Here is a 19,274-nt window from a genome sequence, read left to right as displayed (position 1 = left end):
CTCGTAAGCCAGTCTCCTCGGGGTCTGACTCATGATAAACCTGCAACATGTTAATGTGGAACCTTTTGCGAAGATTCCCCATCTGAATTATGTAGATGAGGTCTGAAATGCGCTCTACTACGTCAAATGGACCCTTCCACTGCGCCAACAACTTGTTCTGGGCAGTGGGGAGTAACACCAGGCACTTATCGCCTGGACTAAACTTCCGAAGTTTTGCCTTCTTATCATAATAGGCTTTCTGAACTTAGCACGCCTTGCTCAATTCTTCCTTAGCTAACTCGCATGTCGACTGAATGCGGTCAGCTAGATCAAGGACATAGGTGTAGGTGGTCTTGACTTCAGGGTCGGGTTCTTCATCGTCCCACAACTCACGAAGGACTTGAAGTGGTCCACGGACCGACCTTCCATACACCAGTTCAAAGGGTGAGAACTTCAAGGAGTGCTGTGGGGCTTCTCGATAAGCAAACAGAAGAGGAGCAATGAACCGTGGCCATTCCTATGTCTGCTCGGCGGCCATGCGCTTTAACATCTTCTTGAGAGTCCCATTGAACCTCTCACATAGGCCGTTACACATTGGATGATAAGGCATAGTTCGCAGGCCTCTGATGGACAACAACCTGAATGCTTCATTCATCATTGCAGAGGTGAACTGCGAACCCCGGTTGCTTAAGACCTCTTTGGGGATACCTACGCGACAGAACACTTCGATCAATGCCTCAGCAACATTGACAGCCTCTATATTCCTAAGGGCCACGGCTTCAGGCCACTGTGTGCTGAAATCAACAATAGTGAGGATATACTTTGATCCATCACTTGCCCTAGGAGAGATTGGCCCAACAACATCAACTGCTACTCTCTTGAACGGTTCAGAGATTACAGGCATTGGTTTCAATGGCGCAGGATGGACACGTCCCCGGTCAGTGGTACGCTAACACACATCACAGGAATGCACAAGCCTTTTTATTTCCTGTCCCATTCCTGGCCAGAAAAAGTCAGCATGGATGCGGTCAGAGGTTTTCTTTTGGCCCATGTGGCCTCCTATGACTGAACAATGACCCAGTTCGAACACTGCCCGGCGATACTTTGCAGGAACGATGAACTGCAGTTGAACCTCGCCCTGGGGTGTTTGTGACTCACGGTATACCCGTCCTCGCTTGTGGAGGAACCTGGCTTGACCTCCCCATGAATACTTAATCACTTTACTCTTCAGCTTCTTACACACTGAGGCAAGTGTCGGATCAGACTGTTGTTCTTGGACAACATCTTGACTACTAATCAAATCTTGCAGCGTTGCGACAGTCAATGGGGTGACACGATTCGGAGCCTTGGCCATGGCTCGTGTTACTGCAGCAGCCGAAGTCTGAGTAGCAACATCTACGGCGCAACTGTTTTTGACACCTGGTATGTTGCCAATAATGAGGTCAAACCAGGGTTCTGGTATGACAACAGCAGCTGTAAAGCCAGTGTAAAAAGGAGATGCCACCTGGATACGTGCCTCAGGGAACAATCTCACTGACCCATCAATAAGTCTAACTTGGATCTGCTTACCCGTGTACTCGTTGGGCCGAACTAAACTTTGCTTGACAGAGCAACCTGAGGAACCATTATCTCTCAGTAAATGTATAGAAACACCTCCCACAAACCCTGGCTGAACAAGAAAGGCAGTGTTATTGGTGGAAGGGTCTCAGGAGGTAGCAGCCAGTCATCGGTGAGACTGTGGAACAAACGATGCAGCAAATGTGGTGCCCTGAGAACTTGACACCTGAGGGGTTGTGCTCACCATCTGAGGAGCTGGAGCATTGACCACCTGTGGAGGAGGGTTCACTGTCACTGGGGAACTAGTGAACTGCAGGGAAGTACCTGTACTGGTGGGGTTGGCACCACTGTATGCTTGTTGTGGCATCAGGGCTGCATTTGCATCCTGCCTCCGATACACTAAAGTCGATTGTCATGACTGAGGGTTACGTGGTTTGTCCTTGCCCTGCTGCTGCTTGAAATACCGGTACTGCTGCTGGTTAGGGTTCTGTTTATCGTACCACTTCCACTCAGGTTTCTGAGTGTTTTGCCCCTGGTCCTTCTTCTGCGGTTTTGGACCTTGGCCATTATTCTGAGAACGGCCTTGTTGCTGGGGTTCAGTCTGAGACGGTTTCCCAGATTTATCAGGTTTCCTGTTCCAGGTATACTGCTTGCGAGTTTGATGCCCGTATGCAGTAAAGAATGCGTCAGCCTTCTTCACCATTTGGCTGGCATCTCCCACCTGGCAGATTTTAAGCTGAGCCACAAGTTCAGTAGGCCACGACTTCTCCAGCTGCATGCACAGCATAAAGTCAATTATCCCCTCACGCATGGAAGGAGTTTCATCTTTCTCCATCCACTCATCTAAGTAAGCAGTAAGCCGGTCAAGAAACTGACCTGCAGTCTCTTTATCCTGTAAACGTGCCCTCATGAACTGACTCTTGGCGTCGTCAACTGTGAGACCGTACGCTTTGACGAGTGTGGCCTTCATCATCTCATACGTGAGATTGTTTCCACGAATTCTGTGGAGAATATCGAGTGCAGGGCCCTTAAACAGGCTAAGAAACTGAAGCCGCTTAGCTGCATCATCCAGTTGGTAAAGTTGAGCCATATCTTCAAAACGAGCTATGTATGGCTCGATTCGCTCGCCTTCTTTGTATGGGGGAAGCTTGATTTGTGGGGTCGCCATAACATGTGCAGGGAGAAAGCTCGTGGAGCTTGGACCAACTGCACCAGACGTGTCTGAAGCCAAGGAATCTTGCTTGAGCTTCAACATTTCAAATTCGTGTTTTTCGTGTGCTTCTCGCTCGGCACGTTCATGTTCTCGTTGTTCACGCTCGTATTCACGTTCTCTCTCACGGTGTTCTAACTCATGTTGACGTTCTCTCTCGCGTTGTTCTAACTCGAGTTCCCGTTGTTTTTGCTCGTGTTCACGCTGTTCTAGCTCGTGTTCGCGCTGTTCTCGCTCGTGTTCGCTCTGTTCTCGCTCGTGTTCGCGTTGGATTCTACGCTCTTCACGAGCATCACTCTCGCATTGCTGCTCGTGACGAAGCCGAGAGAGGACGTAATTTTTAATTTCAGTTGGGTCTGTAAGACCCATATCTTTGGCTTCCTGTACATAGACGCTGGTCGACATGATGCTAACTCAATCTAATAAACTAGGAGCTCAGTACTGACTGCGACTTTTTTTTGCAAAGAGAAATGCCAATAATCAAAAATAAAGAATATAGGCACAGGTTAGTGGTGACCAGTTTTATCTAATTAAACTGGTAAAGAAAGAATATTAAACAAACAACTGATTGTCAAAACTATTATGTAAATTACTAAAAATGAATCAATAATCTCCAGTAAGGTAGTGCCTATAGACTTTAATGATAAATACCTAAGTATGAAAGAGTGAGTATTATTTCGTGAATAGCTTCAGAGCTAGGAGTTAATATCCTGGAATGACGTCGCCAATTGTCACGGGGTTTTTAAAATAAATGCAATATTAAATGATAAAATGTTCAGTAATACTGAAGAGCAGTACAATGAATTGTCTTGCAAAATCAAGCAATGATTACTTTATTCTGGCTTGCTTAGCTGATTCTCTAAGAACGAGAATGTATAAACTTTCTCAACAGTACACAGCAGAGACCAATTCCTCACAATTGCTGTTTATTAGTACTGTTAGCCTCTGGAGAAAGTGACTTCACCCCTGACAATAAATAACTAATACTATTAATGATATCAGGTTCTTGCTGATGCGTTAACTCCTAGGAGGCACAAAGGATTTTAAGCTTAATACAACAAGACTGGCCCAAGTACCAGTTATGAATAGCAAAGCGTTTATGCAAGCTAGGAGGTATAAAGGAAATAAGCTTAGTTATGGAGAAATGAAACACGAGTTTACATTACATTAAGCTCAGAGAAAAAGAACTGTTAAATTTATTGATTACAAAGAAATAAATTTAACGTTACATTTCAAAATGAATTCAAAATAAAGAGATCGCACTCACTCACTCACTCAAAAGCTAGACTCTTAAACCTAGAAAAACAACATGCGGCGCACCCGGCCAGCATGTGAGGGAACAGCACCTTAACTAAACTCTTAAGTCTAGGAAAACAAAAAGAAAATACTGGTCAAAGAATGGACTAAGCAGACGACTGGGCGTCGTTACTGGAAGGACACTGCACTCGCTTAAGTCTCTCGCCTATCACAGTATGTGGAAATCAGGAACGGCGGCACTACGCTCTGGCCCAACCTGGTTTCGTGGCGCTCAAATCTCGACTGACTAACTCGTGGGAAAGAAGGGAGCACTGTGGCCACATTTCTAATGGCTAGAATGAGCGAAACACACCCAAAGCAAATTGCTCATCGGAAGCGCTAATGTCTCACACAAAGACGATCACTTATGACAGTGAAAAATTGATTTGAAAAGACTCCCGACCGAATGAGCAGTTAACTGAACGATAAACTGGGATTCCACTAGAGTTCGCGGTTTCCCACAAAAGCCAATGTCACTAGCTGACTCGTGACAGTGCAGTAGAGTCCACCGGACCTACTATAGGAGGAGAGTCCACTGGACCTCCTGCTTCTGCCACCCACTTTTGGGAGCAGGGGTTTCAGAACGTCCACCGGACTTCCCCCACCTACAGTCCCAGGGAAGGGAGCAGAGCCGTGATAGAGTCCACTGGACCTGCCACAGGGGGAGACACCAGCAGTCATCCCTGAGCTGTGACTTTCCCCCAGCAGCAGGACAGCAGTAGAGTCCACTGGACCTGCCACAGGAGCCAGGGAGTCTGCCAGACTTCCTCCTCCTGCTGTCCCCGGGATGGGTGGTGCCCCGGCAGAGTCCACCAGATCTGTTGGGCAGAGGGAGAGTCCACCAGACCTCCTTCCTTCACTACCCCGAGAGAGAGCCTGGGTAGAGTCCACCAGACCTAGCACATGGAAGGAGAGTCCACCGGACCTCCTTCCCCCTCCCCAGAGTGGAGTTCCGGCAGAGTCCACCGGACCTGCCAAGCTGAGGGAGAGATCACTGGTCGTCCCTCCTCCACTACCCTGGAGGCTCCCTGCAAGGGCGACATCCCTGGCTCGGCCTGCCCTTTCAGAGGCTGAGTGAGACGCCCCTCAAGTTCCCCCTATGCTACAAAGGGTGGAGATTGCTCCCCTACAGGACTCCTGTTGGAGAGTGTCTGAAGCAGACCTGTTGCGAGCCTGGGTGTCTTGTCCCTGCAGCTGAGCCCCTGATGCCCCCAGCAGCTGACGTACTCCCCGAGAGCGAGTGGCCGCAGACAACCCCTGATGGCCTCCCCCTCCCGGTGAGACCACAGCCCCCAGACCTTGAGGGGTGCCCCGACGACCCTGGGCCTGGACCAGCCCAGACCTTCCACCAGGTCTCCCACCACAGCCAAGGGCAGGCGCTGAGCAGCGCTCCTACTAACCTTAAATGGCCCCAGTCCCGAGGCCCCCACCAGGAAAGAGCCACCCACTACTCTGCCCTCCAGTCTACACCAGACCCCTGAGCGTGGAGCCCGAAACCAGCGCCACTTCTGAGAACGCACCCCTGACAGCCCTTTTCCCACACCTGTCGACCACCTGCATTTACCTGTGATATGAACTCTGTGTAATACTTTTGCCTCAAATATAGTGTTGTACTGTGTTCTGTATTGTGCAAGTCGACTGTGTATTTGGAAGGTAAGATACGTGTATGACTGGTTAGTATGTGTTTGAGCCCTATCCCATGTTTGCATGCTCTGTCCCGGTCCTGAAAAAAAGAACCCAAGTCCATGCCCGTATCTTGAGTTCAAGAAGTTGAACCAAGAATACGCAGCATAACACTGGTGGCTGGCGGTGGTTTTAGATCTGGCAGAGAGCAACAAGGAAGAAAGGGAAAGTAACAAAAATGGCTTCCAAACTGCACATCCAGTTACCTAAGTTTGACCCCAATCAGTGCAATATAGACACATACATGTGCATGGTCAAACCTATATTGGACATAAGTTATGAACATGAGAGAAAAGATCGCAGTCACACTCCCACACCTGGGAAAAGTGGTCTCCACTGTTGCTGCAAAAATTGTTCTGGAGCTGCCATGGGCACAATTTAAGCAAATAGTGATCCAAGCAGTCAGACCATCACTGGGGAAGGTTGTCACCTTCTCTCAGCTAGATGCCCTCACCTGTGACGGTAATCTAGACAACACCCTCATCCAGGCCAGGCAACTCGTCACTGCCACCTACCCAGAAGCTGATGCCGCCACCCCGGATCAACACACCTTCAACACCTTGTTGAGGATCCTCCCTAGTGTCATCAGAGAACACTTCACGATCTACAATCCGACAGGAGACCTCGATAAGGACATTCAGCTGGTAAGGCACATCCTTGCCACCCACATCACTCCCCAGCAGATCAGGGTGGTTAGCTGAGTCCCCTTATGAAAACTACCACCCAGCAAACCCTGGACGCCTCCCCGTAATGCTGCTCCTCCAACTCCCTGCACCATGCCAAGGGCACTCCCTACCAAGAGATGCTCCAGCCCCAGAGAAACCAGCAACTTGATCTCTAACAACCCGTGGGAAATCTCTACGTGCAGTCACTGGTGCCCTATACACAACATACGAGAGCAGCTGAAGGCCGCCCGACACAGGGCAGCCAACCAGGGGTGACACAATGTCTCTGCCATCAAGGACGACAATATCAAGGATGAGGCCCCCACAACCAACTATTCTGAGCCCAGGGAATCAGAGCTCAGAGAGGAGGATGCCCCCACAACAGCTGGATTTTTAGGACCACCCCCACATCTTCCCACAGTGGCGGGGGCCACTTCACACAAATACCGCCCCCCAGTCTACGACAAGATGAGGCTGGACGGGATGAAAGCAAGGCTACTAGTTGATATAGGAGCAGCCAGATCATGCCTCTACCACCACTTCTACTCCTGCCACTCCACAGCCTTTGGCCCACTCCTCCCCACCTGCACCCATCTTGCAGACGCAGGGGACAGCCCCCTGCCCATCAGTGGGGAGACCCGGGTCCTACGTGCTGAAACCTACCAAACCATGTCCACGCAACACAGATTTATCATCTTCGACTCAACCTGCCGTGCATATGATGGCTACCTGGGGCCAGATCTCCTACAAAACTCCACACCTGCTTTGACTACCACAAGTAGCACCTCCACTTCAACAAACCACCGGATCCTCCTCCTCAGCCACCCTGCACGTACACCACCACCCCCCTCCCTGCCCCCCTATCCATCCCATCATTTCATCCACCCTATCCCCCACAACCCCTAGTGCTCCCCCCCACCACCTTCCCCACTACCATCGCCTCCACCCTCACCATTCCCCTCAATCATGGAGCCTGGCTTCACCTACACTAACCTGCCGGAAACTCTATCTTGTTCTCCCCAAGCCTACCAACAGTCACCATCGCCTCCTGCCTGTTGTCACCCACCTTCCTCCCACCCAACATCGGAGCAGTGAACATCGTCAACATTTTCACCACCCCCTCCCTCTCCCCAAGGGACTAGTGGTCAGTGAAATGGAGGAAGCTGAGCCCTGTGCCTCTCCCCCCTCCCTCCCCGCCCCGCCCTGACCCCCATACCTGAGCACCTCTCATCACAACAAACTGACAGCCTTCGATGCATCCTCCTGGACTTTCAAGACATCTTTTCATCGGAACCAACAGACATCGGCCACACCACATAACTGCCCCACGAGATTCACACGACTGGACCACTGATATGCCAACCATCAAGGAGGAAGAACCCTAATTAATGGGCTGAGGAAGACCAGCAGTTCCAGGACATGCTAAATGCCGGCGTTATATCTCCCTCCACCAGCCCTTGGCCCCCCCCCCGGCATCCTAGTGAAGAAAAAAGATGGCACTCTACACTTCTGTGTAGACTACAGGCAACTAAATGACGTAACTACCAAGGATGCCACACCTCTGTCCAGGATCTATGACTCTCTGTAAAGAGCATCCCGGTTCTCCACCCTCAACCTGCAGTCAGGGTACTGGCAGGTCAAAGTGCACCCTGATCACAGAGGCAAAATAGCATTTTATACAAGCAACAGGAAACATTATTAATTCATCGTTCTCCCCTTTGGCCTCTGCAATGCCCATGCGACATTCTCCCAGCTAATGGAGTCATTACTCAGTGGCCTCACCTGGGAGATATGCCTTGCATACCTAGATGACATGATCATCTTCAGCCAAACCTGGGCCGACCACCTCCACCGCCTATGGCAAGTCTTTCTCAGGATCTGGCAGGCCGGGCTCAAGCTTAGGCCGTCCAAGTGTGTCCTAGCCCAATGCTCCATCTCCTTCCTGGGACACATCATCTCCAAGGAGGGCATAGCACCTGACCCAGAGAAACTGCGAGCCATAGCGACCTCCCCCTGCCCTGAGACGTCCACGAGGTCCGTGCCTTTGTTGGCCTTGCATCATACTACCGACGTTTTGTGAAAGGCTTTGGAAACACAGGAAAACCACTCCACGACTTAACAAAGAAAGATGAAGCTTTTACCGGGACATAGGATCGAATACAGGCATTCGACAGCCTTAAGGACAAACTGATCACTGCTCACGCAGTTGCATTCCCTGACTACACCCTGCCTTTTTTCCTGTACACCGACGTATCTCTAGTGGTGATCAGAGCTGTTCTAGCCCAAGTCCAAGAAGGGCGGGAGCACATTATTGCATGCGCCAGCCACTCCCTGCACCAAGTGGAAAAGAATTTTGCCACCACCAAGTGAGAATGCCTGGGCATAATTTGAGCCCTGGAGTACTTCCAGGCTTAGCTGTCCAGCACCCACATCACCATAATCACTGACCACCAGTCCCTACAGTGGTTACGCCAATCAGAAACCCATAATGCCCAGATCATCTGGTGGAGAGAACCCCTCGAGGAAATCAAGTTTGACATAGCATATCGACCCAGCAAACTCCACACGAATGCCGACGCCCTATCCAGACTGCCCATCAATTCTATCCACACCACCTCCACCCTCCTACAGCAATGGCAAGAGACTAGATACCACCACACATATTCTCCAAACTCCAGAGACACGGTGACCACCTGTGCACCCATTCAGGCCACATCGCCCTAGACCCAGACACCGCCCTTGACACCTTAACCCACCTACACTCAGACAATGGTATACACCTCGGAACCAAGAAACTCTTGCAGACCTTCAATGACATTTATTGGACCCCAAACCCCTCTCACCTCGCCAGGCAAGTCGGTCAAGCCTGCCGAACATGTGCACTCGGAAAGGACACCACCAGGACTCCAGGACACCAATGGACACCAAAGCAGATCTCTTTGCACAGACTTTCTCCTCCAATTCCACCTTAGACGATTCCGGTGCTGTTCCTTCATCACTTCCCGCCTCTGACTTCCTCATGGCTGACATTAAAATTTCTTCAGCTGATGTATTTTCTACCATCACTGGCCTCAGTACTAATAAGGCATATGGGCCTGATGGAGTCCCTCCTGTTGTTCTCAAGTACTGTGCTTCTGTGCTTACACCCTGCCTAGGCAAACTCTTTCACCTTTGTCTGTCAACTTGTACCTTTCCTTCATGCTGGAAGTTAGCTCTCATTCAGCCAGTCCCAAAGAAGGGTGACCACTCCCAACCCTCCAACTATCGTCCAATTGCTCTAACGTCCTGTATTTAAAAAGTTTTCGAGTCAATTCTCAATAGAAAAATTTTAAGGCGCCTTTCCTATCACAACCTTCTTTCTGATCGTCAGTATGGGTTCCGTCAGGGACGCTCCACTGGCGATCTTCTCACCTACCTTTCAGACTCTTGGTCATCCTCCTTTCAGGACTTTAGCGAAAGCTTTGCCATTGCATTTGACATCTCAAAGGCCTTCGATCAAGTCTGGCATAAATCTTTAATTTCCAAACTGCCCTCTTACGGTTTCTATCCTTCTATCTGTGCCTTCATCTCTAGCTTCCTTTCTGGTCGTTCTATAGCCGCTGTTGTAGATGGCCATCGTTCTTCTCCTAGATCTATCAACAGTGGTGTTCCTCAGGGCTCTGTCCTATCACCAACTCTTCCTTTTATTCATCAATGACCTTCAAAGCTGTACATCTAACTCTATCCACTCATACGCTGATGACTCCATCCTTCATCTTTCCATTCGTTTCCTGCAATGCCCATCTCAGCAGTTACTTCAACAAACAAGGGATGAAGCTATGGCACAGCTAATGTCTGACTTGGCTCGTATCTCTGACTGGGGTAAAAATAATCTTGTTGTTTTTAATGAATCTAAGACTCATTTCTTACACCTATCAACCCGTCAAAATCTTCCTCAAGTATACCCACTAATGTTTAATAATATTCAGCTTAATCCTGCATCATCCTTGAACATGCTTGGGGTTTCATTTACTCAGGACTTATCTTGGAAAGATCATATTACCTCTCTTGTAGAATCTGCTTCCAAGAGATTGGGTGTGCTAAGCCGACTCCGTTCTTTCTTTACCCCCGCACAATTGTTGACTCTATTTAGGGGTTTTATCCGCCCCTGTGTGGAGTACAACTCTCATGTGTGGGGAGGCTCCCCACATACAGCTCTTCTCAATAGGGTGGAGTCAAAGGCTTTTTGTCTCATTAACTCTCCTCCTCTTACTGACTGCCTTCAACCTCTGTCTCTTCGCCACACTGTTGCATCTTTATCTCTCTTCTATCGCTACTTTAATGGTCTGCATGCATTCCTCCACCCCTACGATGGGCATGTAGCACCCGTCTAGCAGCAAACTCTCATCCCTTTTCTGTCCAACTCTCTAATGCAAGAGTTAACCGTTACTCCCAGTCCTTCATTTATGCAACAGGTCAACTCTGGAAATGTCTCCCTCTGTCTGTATTTCCTGCTGCCTATGATCTCCAGTCTTTCAAACGCAGTGTGTCCAGGCATCTCAAAAGGAATGGATCTTGAATTTGGCTCTCTCTTGTATTTTGTTTTTCTCTTGGAGGAAACTGTTATTGCGGGTTCATGGCCTTTGGTTCCTTCTTCCTCACATAAAAAAAAAAAGGCCCGTCAGGAAACATCCTTGCCAGTAAACCATGGCAGCTCCTCTCAGTAGACGTCGTGGGGCCCCTTCCCCCCAAATCAGGCTATAAGTACTTTACCATATTTGTTGACACTTACTTTAAGTTCCTGATCGCCTGTCCAGCTAAAGAACACCACACTGTCGCCGTAGCAGATGCAGTGGTCTGCCACGTGTTTGCCTAGTTTGGCATCCCCCAGGCTCTTCACTCTGACAACACCCCAGAATTCACCAGCAAGATATGGACAGAGCTCGCCAAAATATTCGGATACTGCATCTCCCATTCCTCACCATACTGGCCTCAAGGAAAAGACATTTGCAAAAGGAGCCACCACACCCTGCTCAACCAGGTGCGAGCTAGAATCCAGGAAACCCAAAACGATGACTGTCCAGCCCATGTCAAGATCGTACAATGAAGGATGGACTGCCCACACGAATGAGTGTTTGGTGAGGCGCCCCTCCCTCTGCTACTCCACCACCACTTGCAAATACCCGCCACCTACCCTGTCTCTGACCCCTTACACCACCTCAAACGAAGACTACACCACCTCCAAAACATCCAAAACCTGAAACCCGACACCACTGCAACTAGCCCCTACAAACCAGGCAACTCCATTATGGTGGCTACACTGCCAACACCAAACAAATTAGCACTACACTACATGGGGCTTTTTTTGGTTGTAAAAGTCCCCAACCTCCATCAAGTCATCATACAATATCACAACACCGCCCGCATCTACCAAAACCACTACGTGCATCCCTTTCATGCACCTTCAACCCCACCACCCCACCGCCCTTGCCCTCCTGCCCAGCGTGCCACCCCACCACCTGAGCGTGGCTCTGACTCATACTCCTGCTATGTCACACCTTCTCTCTCCTCGCCCTCCCCCAGCCCCCCCTCCACCATCACCACACACCCCTCTGTCCCCTCACCTGCCCCTCAAACTCCCCACTTGCCTCCGGCAACCTCATTTCACACACTTGCCTCCTCCACCACGCCGTCACCCCCAAGCCTGACACAACGTGGCCAACCCTATTATCCTCCATCTCCTGCCTGCACCACCATCACTACCAGCACTGGACAATGTATTCCCCAGTCCCATCACCTTCACCCACTCCTCACTCCAGCTCCAGCCACCACACCACTTCCCCATCCTCCTCCTCCACTCCTCCACCACCACCCCAAATCACAACTCCACCTCCCACCCACAAACCACCCATGCCCACTCCACTAATGCACAACCCACTGCCTCACCACCGACACCCATACTAACCACCACCTGAACCATATCAGGATGTCTATCACGCCCACCTACCAGATGCACCCCAACACCCTCGCTACCACCCACACCACCCACATGAACCCCCGCCACACCACCCACATCCAACACCTCCCCCCTCACCCTAAGATTCCACCACACATGATGGAAAATTCCAGTAGCCCAGCCTACTAAGCCGATTAAGGCAACCCCCCCATAATCTCATAAAAGCAAGGTGACCTCTCTCATCTCCAGTCTGCAGCCGGCATCCACAGGTCACTCATCTTGCTCCACGCCACCGGAGATGAAAATTAAGCACGTACTGTGGACCCTGGCCGGAAGATGCAAATTCCAGCTCAAAGGAACCACACAACTGATCCACCTCCTCCAGCAGACACACCAGACCTCCACCCTGACCATCATCTATTGTCCACACCAGGAGCCAAACCACCCTACACACCATTGGACAAACCTTCTCCGCCACCTCACACCCTCCTATCAGACGCCCATTATTAATACCTACCACCTCCAGTCACAGGGATGTGACTTCCACCTCCGCGGTGGTGGTGAAATACCCACCCGACAGAGTGACCCCGGCACACGCACCCCAAGAGGAGGCCACGGGGAGGCGACACTGATCCCAAGAGGAGGCCACAGGGAGGCAACACCCATCCCAAGAGGAGGCCACGAGGAGGCTCACAGGGGCCCCAAGGCACACCGGCCCACATCCCCAGCTACCTTAAGTGCCTCTTCCACCCAGCCAGATCCACGGGAAGTGCATCGTCCAGGTGCATTACCCTCCGACGAGGACAGCACTCACCAGACTCGGGGTGGGACTGGTTTGTATACAGTCCCAAGTAGGCCCTCGGTAGGACAGTCCACTGGACCTGCCATCACAAGAGGAGGAGAGACCACCGGTCCTCTTAGACCTACACACCCCAAGGGGAGCAGCAGTGTAGTAGAGTCCACTGGACCTGCTGTAGGAGGAGAGGCCATTTGACCTCCTTCTTCTGCCACTCACCTTCGGAAGCACGGGTTTCAGAACGTCCACTGGACTTCCCCCACCTGCAGTCCCAGGGAAGGGAGCAGAGCCATGGTAGAGTCCACTGTACCTGCCTCAGGGGTAGAGACCAGCGGTCATCCCTCAGCTGCGACTTTCCCCCGGCAATAGGACAACGGTAGAGTCTACCAGACCTGCCGCAGGAGCCAGGGAGTCCGCTGGACTTCCTCCTCCTGCTGTCCCAGGGACAGGTGATGCCCCAGCAGAGTCCACTGGACCTGTCGGGCAGAGGGAAAGTCCACCGGACTTCCTTCCTCCACTACCCCGGGAGGGAGCCTGGGTAGAGTCCACTGGACCTACCATACGGAAGGAGAGACCACTGGACCTCCTTCCTCTGCCCTGGAGTGGAGCTCCGGCAGAGTCCACTGGACCTGTCAAGCTAAGGGAGAGACCACTGGTCATCCCTCCTCCACTACCCCAGAGGCTCCCTGCGAGGGCGACATCCCTGACTCGGCCCGCCCTTTCAGAGGCCAAACGAGATGCCTCTCATGCTCCCCCTACACTACGAAGGGTGGAGATTGCTCCCCTACAGGACTCCCGTTGGAGAGTGTCTGGAGTGGACCTGTCGTGAGCCTGGGTGTCCTGTCCCTGCAGCTGAGCCCCTGACGCCCCCAGCAGCTGATGGACTCCCTGAGGGCAAGCAGTCACAGACGACCCCTGATGGCCTACCCCTCCCAGCGAGACCACAGCTCCTGGACCTCAAGGGGTGCCCTGACGACCCTGGGCCTGGACCAGCCCGGACCCTCCACCATGACTCCCATCACAGCCAAGGGGAAGTGCCGAGCAGCGTGCCTACTAGCTCTATTTGGCCCCAGTCTCGAAGGCCACCACAGCCCTAAGGCCCTCGCCAGACCACTACTCCGCCCTCCAGCCTACACCGGACCCCTGAGTGTGCAGCCCGAGACCAGCGCCTCTACCAGAACACACCCCTGACGGCTTTCCTCCCACACCTGGCCGCCATCTGCACCTACCTGTGATATAAACTCTGTGTAATACTTGTGCCTCATATATAGTGTTGTACTGTGTTCTGTATTGTGCAAGTCCACTGTGTATTTGTAAGGTAATATACATGTATGACTGGTTAGTCTGTGTTTGAGCCCTATCCCATGTTTGCATGCTTGTCCCGGTCCTGAACAAAAGAACCCAAGCCCATGCCCGTATCTTGAATTCAAGAAGTTGAACCAAGAATACGCTGCATAACAGTCTTTATTTTCCAAATAATTACACTTATGCTTTCCAGCTTCACTTCACAGTTCTCACAAGCACTGGAGCTATACAGACTTTACTAACTGCAATTTCACTTAATGCTTGACAACACTTCACTATTTTCAAAAGTACCAATGATATACAAACTTCAGTAACCCTTCACTGTTCTCACAAGTAGGCCTACCGAAAATATACAAACTTCACTGCACTGACACTGCACTACACTCAAACTGAAATGAAATCCGACTAAACTTGCTGTAGTCTCTTATCCATCCATATATAAGCTTGCATTAATCCAGAAACTTCTAGCACAAACTCGCTGGGGCAGTAGATAACAGTTACCAACTAAGAGACATCAAAACATGCCAGAGTTTTCTTACATAACACTGTAAATTATTTAGCATATAAAATTTATTTCAGTTACATAATTTAACAATCACGTAAATGTAACATTATTGAGAAAAAAAAGGGCATAAAAATTAATGCATCTTACGAAATAACTACGCACACAAACAGCAGGCAAATTGGCAACTCTGACTAGTACCGAAACCACTGTAAATATCGGGAAACATCGAGATGCTTCTCGAACACCTAACTGGCAAATCTTACTTCTTAACATTATTTAGCGTATTTCTATATATTCTGTATTCTTCTCCATAAAGTGATGGGCTTTTTCAAGTATTTCTTGTATGCTATTCTTCTTCGTTTTATCGAATTTCTAATGAGATCTGTGATCCAAGGTTTGTTTAAATATTTACTTTTAACCGTTCTTTCCACAACTGGATAACACTCATCGTAAATTTTACATAGTATATCATTCAGTTTTTCAAAGAAATCGCTATAAGATCTTTCCGGTAACACGGATTCCCCATTTGTTTCGCTCAATAAGAGACAGAAATTAATATCGTATTCACTACCTTTAAGCCTGTACTTTTTCATGGTATATCGGTCATTTCACACTCATTTTTGTATTTTCATGGACATAATAACGGGGAAGTGATCGGTGACATCAGTTTTGAGTACGTTTGCCTTTGGCTTTGGTGAGTTACACCAAATATTATCATTAAGAATGACAGCACTGTCACACAATCCACGCAGAACGGACTTAAGATAATCATTTACAAACTGCCCTGAATCGTATCGTAGGATGTCGACATTAAAATCCCCCATAATAATACATCGAATCCCTCCAGATTTTTTCTCCAAAATACCTTCAAAATCATTTAAAAATAGGTGAAAATCTAAATCCCTTCTATAAACCATACCAAAAATTATATCTTTGCCATTACATTCAGATTCTATAAAGACGGTTTGTAAATGCTCCAGCATAAAACATAAATCATATCTCACACGAGCGAAATAGCTGTTCTTCAAAAATAAGCAAAGACCGCCCTTATCTCCCCCGCAGTTGTTAGTAAAAAACGCGTAATTATCCCGCTGGAACAGCTGTTCGACATCGTCAGTAAGATGTGTCTCGCACAAACCGATTACATCGTAAGAGCCGAACTCTTGCAGCAACTCCATCTTGAACCTTGTGAAATTTACGTGACATGACCTAATATTGAATGACATGACATTAAAAAACTTGGATGTATCCGGTGCCATAGTGCCACCGATATATGTACAGTCACTCATAAAAGAAAAGACCCCCCCTGCGTTTGAGGCAATCTAACTCGGGGTATTCAGTGTTGGTAACAGTGTATTTGACGTCAGCCATATGGGGGGAAGAGGAGGGGTGTTATGAGAGGAGGGCGGAGTTAATCTGCACGAAACACTGCTTCAATCCACAATTCGAGTCAAACATACATTATATCTGACTTGTTATGTTGTCCTTCACACAAAATTAACTTTATGCTACAAGAACAAAGAACTTTCAGGTGATAACAGAATCCCATACCCGAAACATTTATGCATTAATGCCGCACATGATGCAAATGAAACCCCCGGCCTCAAGGGTTAAATGAATGGGCTCGACACACTTCGAATGATCTTTGAATGAACTTCCCCCAAACGCAGCTGACGTCATTTACAGTGTTACCAGGACCGATATCATATTGGTTGAAAGGTGTCTTGACCGGGGGGGTCGTTTCTTTTATGAGTGACTGTACATTTAGGAGTGCTAGGTATTCCCATATCTACAGGACCAACACTGTTTATATTTATATCTGTATAATGAGTTATCACATTCAAGACTAGATAAGACTTCCTCCGTAAAACCCGTACGGAATAACAGATGAAATTCCACATCTCCAACATCGCTAAAAGGAAAATGGAACATGATTTGCTCAATAGGACAATCCAGTACCAAGTAACACACCACCCAATTTTACTGTACTTTGCGTTTGCGATGATCGCAGGTTATGGTGCTTACCACTTCTATGCGAGCTGTCACGAGATGTGGAGGGGGCGGGGGAGCGGAAAGTGTGGCCCTCACGGCTGGTGAGGGCAACACTTCTTTCCCGCTTACCCTATCCTTCTATTCATTGCACAGTCCAACTATGCATTCACCCATCTCACACTCCATCTATCCTTCCATCCAGCTAACAGTCCAACTATCCTACTTATCTCTTCCTCCAACCATCCAATCATCCAACTATCCTTCATTCCCTCCCATTTGTACCCCTCCAATCATCCCACAATCCACCAGTTCCCCAACCCAATCATCTTTTCACCCATCCCTCCTCTAACCATCTCCTTCCCCCTCCCCCTCAGTATACGCTGTGTCCGCCTCCAACACCACGGAGACCTCCAGTGCCTGTTACTGGATTGAGAAGATGCAGACGTTCCTGGGAGACGTGTTTAGCGTTAAGTGGATGGAGGACTCGGACAGGGTTAGTGAATAAGAACGAGAGGGAGAATATGGTTACAGTAATGATGATGATGATGATAATAATAATAATAATAATAATAATAATATATGGTAGGTAGGGGCGACCACAATCCACTCACCGTATGTAGTCTCCTTTAGGTGACTCTGAAGTGAGTGACAAGCCAAATGGTAATTTGTAAGTTATGTAACCCAGGCAATCATTTACTGTGTTGGGTGACGGTCATAAAACAGACTGGACTCCTGATGGTTTAGAGGATTAAGGCTTTCTGACCTTATATGGTTTATGGGGGTTTAAATACCAGGGGTGGTTGGGTTTACTGCTCACATACTGCCATTCAGGGATGAGGAACTGGCCATTTTTTTCCTGACATGTATAGACTGAATAGGTTAGCCCAGGACCTCTACTATCCAGCTGGGGCAATAAACTGAGAGATAACAGATAATGATGCAGTCTCTCATATCCACCCCTGTCACGAGTCGGAGCGATTTTGTATTTGAATAAGCTCGTGACATCAACTTCGGTGGGAAACCGTGAATTCTAGTGGAATCCCAGTATTTATCACTCAGTCAACCGTCACGTATTCACCCGGTCGGGAGTGTTTTCAGAACAATTTTTCACTGTCATAAATGATCGTCTTTGTGCGAGACATTAGCACTTCCGCTGAGCGATTTATTATGGGAGTGTTTCGCTCATTCTAGCCGTTAGCAATGCGGTTCGACACTCGCCTCTTTCTCACGATTTGAAGTCAGTCAAGATTTGAGCGCTGTGAAAGCAGGTTGGGCCCATTGAGTAGCAGTGCCGCTGTTGTCCAGTTCCTGAATTTCCACCTAGTGTGATTGGCAAGAGACTTAAGCGTGTGCAGTGTCCTTCCTCTACGACGCCCAGTCATCTGCTTAGTCCACTCTTTGACCAGTATTTCTTTTCATTTTTTCCTAGGTTTAAGAGTTTAGCTTTTGAGTGAGCGAGTGAGTGCGATTTCCTTATTTTGAATTCATTTTGAAATGTAACAAATTTATTTTATTGTAATCAATAAGTTTAACAGTTCTTTTTCTTGAGCTTAATGTAATGTAAACTCGTGTTTTATTTTCCATATTAACCCGCGGCGTCCCATCGACATACTTCCACGTCCTCACGTTATGTCACAGCTAATCCCGTCGACGTACTTCAACGTCCTGCAATTGCAAGGTTGATAATTTCCACAATTTTCAAAATTCGCGCGAGATTTTCGATTCGTCCACGTACCCAAGCCTCCCCTACCTGCCGCCAGGCAGGCAGCGTACTAGACCCCGCGTGACCCGCGCTCGTCCTTGTCTCGGTCACTCACCTGCTAGCAGTGACCCAGGTCAGACATGGCGCGGAAAGGTCTCTCAGATGAGGAAATAGCATCCGCCCTGGAAACCTTCACTGGAGATAGTGATTCTCCACTCGACGATGATGTGGTAGATCGCGATTACGTCCAGCCAGAGGAAGAAATAAGTAGCAGTGATGAGGAGGTCCCTTCGCCCCGAAAAACGCGGTATGTGACATACCGTAAGGCAAGGGAAGGCCAGCCTGCTCCCCAACCACGTGCACAGCTATCTCTCCATCCCGAATCTGATGAGGACAAGGATGAGGACGATGAGGATGACGGAGGCTTAGGACGTGATATCGCCGCGTGGTTGGGATAAGAGAAAATATCACCACGAGGATCAGAAGGTGGGGCGAGACGACATATAAGGTATGGTGAAAGTACTTTGTCTGGGGAAGTGGCAAGTGGTGTGGTGGGATTGCTGGGAGAAAGTGAAAGTGTTGTGGCGGCAGCTCAGGGTGAAAGTGAGAGTGGTGTGGGGGTAGTGCAGGGTGAAGGGGCAAGTGGTGT

At 49.1% G+C, this 19,274-nt stretch overlaps 1 protein-coding gene across 1 annotated transcript in view; it reads left to right on the top strand.

Annotated features, from left to right (window-relative positions):
- LOC145416537 (legumain-like) overlaps window positions 1–19,274 on the top strand; it is a 145,264-nt gene that overhangs the window by 113,149 nt on the left and 12,841 nt on the right. Inside the window, exon 10 of the mRNA XM_080285504.1 lies at window positions 17,298–17,416. Coding sequence (XP_080141630.1) covers window positions 17,298–17,416 — 119 coding nt within the window. The remainder of the gene's footprint in view (window positions 1–17,297; window positions 17,417–19,274) is intronic.

This window comes from Coenobita brevimanus, chromosome 106, assembly GCF_032717465.1.
Source record: "Coenobita brevimanus isolate Jiangsu-jjx chromosome 106, ASM3271746v2, whole genome shotgun sequence".
NCBI lineage: Eukaryota > Metazoa > Arthropoda > Malacostraca > Decapoda > Coenobitidae > Coenobita > Coenobita brevimanus.
This window is presented reverse-complemented; position numbering and strand designations above follow the sequence as displayed.